Source organism: Dermacentor albipictus, chromosome 2, assembly GCF_038994185.2.
Source record: "Dermacentor albipictus isolate Rhodes 1998 colony chromosome 2, USDA_Dalb.pri_finalv2, whole genome shotgun sequence".
NCBI lineage: Eukaryota > Metazoa > Arthropoda > Arachnida > Ixodida > Ixodidae > Dermacentor > Dermacentor albipictus.
Window position 1 is genome coordinate 198,783,410 of NC_091822.1, and position 3,922 is coordinate 198,787,331.

At 43.1% G+C, this 3,922-nt stretch overlaps 1 protein-coding gene across 1 annotated transcript in view; it reads right to left on the bottom strand.

Annotated features, from left to right (window-relative positions):
• Window positions 1-3,577, bottom strand: part of bor (ATPase family AAA domain containing bor) — a 39,471-nt gene extending 35,894 nt beyond the window's left edge. The window contains exons 1-3 of the mRNA XM_065435329.1: window positions 3,217-3,577; window positions 2,422-2,600; window positions 41-100 (exon numbers count right to left, since the gene is read on the bottom strand). Of these exons, the coding sequence (XP_065291401.1) occupies window positions 41-100; window positions 2,422-2,600; window positions 3,217-3,439 (462 nt within the window). The 5' untranslated portion in view covers window positions 3,440-3,577. The remainder of the gene's footprint in view (window positions 1-40; window positions 101-2,421; window positions 2,601-3,216) is intronic.
• Between the last annotated feature and the right edge of the window lie 345 nt (window positions 3,578-3,922).

Sequence of the window (3,922 nt, forward strand, 5' to 3'; positions counted from 1 at the left end):
GTGCAGGCAAGTCGTAATGTAATTCATTTTAAGATCATACCTGCTGCAGCAGCTGGTCGTCATAGCGCCTCCTTGCGAGCTGGTCTTGATATACGGCCCGCTGTATATAAAAAAAGCATGACAACCTGTTAAAATGAAATATTTTTCTACCGCAACACCAAAGCACTATGCATGCCAGAAAAATTGAAATATTACAGAAAAGATGTCATGTAAATGAGAATGCAAGCATTACTTGCAAGGACACAAAATTGGGCTGTCAAAAACTACAGTGCCGAGTAAACTAGCCTGCTTTAGTGCTTCAGCGTTGTCAGTGCCCCTAATGTAGCATGGTAATTGATGCTTCTATTTCCAGGAACTATGACCGAAAATGTGATGAATAAAAAGAAAATTCAGTTATCTTGTGTGACCTAACCTGTAAAGCAGCCCTGAAGCGTCTTAGGCTACAAATATATTACAGTAATTAAATGTACCAGCCCCAAATGACTATCGAAGGTCTCTGAAATGCCTCCAGTAAAGCAGACAAATGTGTAAAGTGATAGCATCCGCCACATCCACAAGCAAGCTTTCAGAATGACATACAGTAGAACAACAAGAATTCAAACGAATCTCAAAACTTTTAGTGGACTAGTGCTGTGTCCTGCACTTTAGCAGGGCTTGTGTGGGATCACTACAAATCTTATGGCACCACAAGATAAATGTAGATATATGCTAAAGTCATTATCTTTTCTTCTTTTTTCACATGCTGTACAATTTTTCAAATAAAAGCTTGATGGATGCCACCATGTCCAAGACTAAACTGTGGCAGGCACATGATGGTTGTTGAACTAAATGAAATTGCAGAGAACAGGTGTATAAGTCTCCCACATGTGGCTGCCACAGTTCAAAATGTAGATATTCTATGTACTGTAAAAATTCTATATTTTCAGATCATTGTTTCAACAATCAAAATTTTTCAGTTTGACAGGAGTTTTGCAATGGCCAACTTCAAGTCATGTTAAATATAAGTAATGGACATATATGGCACATCAGGTTTAACAAGAGCTTTGAAAAGAGACAGCACAAACGCTACATTCACGAGTAGTTTATTTCAGGAAGGAAGGTAGCAATATAAATGCACATACAAAAGTCCAAGCACCAACTTACTGGCTGTCTATCATCAATTCCACATGCAATATTACGATTTATCATTAAATAAATTCATATCTGCAGAAAACGGCAATATTCATGCGTCGGACTTACTGTCTTCTGCTGGTCATTGTATAAATGACCACGTAAAGGAATGCCAATCATCTCTTAGACGTAACAGCGATGCTCTTTTACATGCTTACTGTAATGCATGCATTTGTGAACCGTGACTACGTACAGGATAGATATTGGGTAGAAGCAAAAACATGAGTGTGCATGAGCTAATTGAAGTACACCACATTAAGAAATGCCGCGTTGCTTGTATCAGTGACATGCCAATCACACTGTTTTCTGCCAAGATGAATTTCTATAGTGATAAATCAATGTTGCACATGAAATTGATAACAGATTGCCATTAGGTTGGCACGACTCTTTGTTTGCGTACTTGTATTGCTGTCTTCCTTACTGAAATAAACACCTTGTGAGTGTAGGATTCCTCCTGTCACTTTTCTTGCATTCATCCCGTTATTGGATATTGCTTTAAGTATGAACCAAGTAGCCGAAGAACAAGTTCTGCTAATCCACCTACACCTTATGCCTACACGACAGTTATGTTCGATTCATGCATGGTTCACAGCAACTGTGGCAAAAAGGTTCAGGTAGTACCTGTGCAGGACATATTTGGTGCCATGGGTGCTAAAACAGCACATTGCGTGTGCTTGCAAATTGAGCACTGAGATGCAGGCTGTGTCACCTGCTTGGTCAAATCACTCAGTGGCCTGGCTTGTGCAGCAGCCTTTTTGGTTGAGCACAAGCTGCTTGTGCGTTAAGTGTATTTCTAGAACACTTCCACAGTGTTGCACCATGAACGACGGTTATTCGGTTTGACAGCACGGATAAATCTAACAAATTTAACATGAGCATGGAAACACATCAGTATAGTTGAGCCTACAACAAATTTCAAATTGTCGGAGATTATTCTGACTGTGTTTAAACATGTCGAAGAGGCTAGGGGGCATTTCAACATAAGTGGCTGCTGTGTCAGCATACATCATCCTGGCAAGTGTTCTCTGCATGATGTCATGTGCCTCAACTGCACCACCTCACTGAGGGACGCCACATAGCACCACTCGTCACATAGCACCACCTTGTCAACACCACACTGAAAGTGATGGTCGAAAGTGCAGCAGCAAACTTATATATTGGAGAACCGAGGGGTGTTCTATGCACAATGAACTGGTTCACATGGTGCGGTAAACTAAACGTGAATTGAACAGACTCAACTTTGTCACTAACCTGCTGATGCTGTTTCGTTTCCTCTGCCAATGTCTTTCTCCGCTCTTCCTGCTGCACTCTGTGGGCGTCCAGCTTGGAATGCTCAATGTGAGCTTCAAACTCCTTAATCTTAGTTTGATGCTCAAGTTGAAGCGTTTTCTCCTGCATCTTTGACAGCTCCAGTGCCTCCTTTGCATGGCCTTGTGAAGTCGAAACAGGAATGGCAAGTGAGAATTAAGTACTTTGTATGAATAAAACAACAGGTGTGTGAGGTGGTTTCTCCGTTTCAGTAAACACTGGCAAATGTTACAAATACAATTTCACCAAACTGCAAGGATTCAATGATAGCGCTAAGCAAGCCAATGAAGGGTGAAGCCAGTAACCTTGGGCTTCATTTCGTAGCAGCCTGCTATGGGCTAGTTGTTGGCAAAGTTTCTTCGTTAGGATCAGATGTTTCTTCGAGATTTTGATTAAACCTGGTCATCCCGGGCATCACGCGGAACCACTAAGATTATACGTCTATTTCTGGAACGTAAATCATCTGTTTGCTTCGTGGTACTTATAGGCGGATGCCAACTTTCTCTTCCGGTATTCGATCCCTATGAACTATTAAGTGATATTCCGGGCTTAACGAGCACACTATTGCCAGATCGATGATTCGCCGGTCTAGCAGCCAGACGATTCCGGACACTTTTCGGATGAACTCGTATGATGCAAGACTGGAGAGAACATATACTGCTTACGAGCGACAAGTTAGAGCCGAGAAGACAGCATACTCTAGTTTTATTTTGTTCGGGCGCACACCCGAGTACTCACGCGATGCTTCTAGGTCGCGCGCCGCTTTGGCCGCTCTTTCAAGAGCGCTCGAGTCAAAGTGGTAACCCTCCATCCTCGACGATTTCTTTCCATCGTCACCGCCGCCTTCGCCACCACCAGCTGCGGCTGCGCCGCTGCTCGGAACAGTTACGCCGAGGCTCGAAAGGTCCGGCATTTCCCCGCCGCCAGGTTGGTCCCTCTTGATCCCAAATAACCACGACATTTCTGATCGACCGCAAAGATGTGGCCGCGAGCTCAAGTCGCTCCTCCAAGTTCGCCGCGAGAAACACGTGTGCGGTGCGAGCGCCTCCAATGAGCAGCTAGGGCAGTGACTACGGGCAATGCTACGGGCGACCGGCGTCGACTTGTAGTCATCATGTGATCTACGATCGTGCGGGTGCGGGCAGGTGCGGGTATCTAGGCGTGCGAGCGCATGAAGCCGTAGTAAAAAAAATTGTAAAACATGAAGCCTTTTACTTTAATCTGAACCTATTAAAATCAAACTAAACGACGCTTTGCTTAAGTTGGTTTCCAAACAAATTACGCTGTTTGTTTTTTTAGAACCTAAAAAGTCTCATTAATTAAATTTAAATATAGTGGTCTTTTAAACTCTACCTTCTTGTGGAGCTGCTTTATTTTTGCTATTCTCAAGTAATTTTTTTTCATGCATCAAGAAGCGATTAGCCAAGGATTGGCTGAGTGCTCC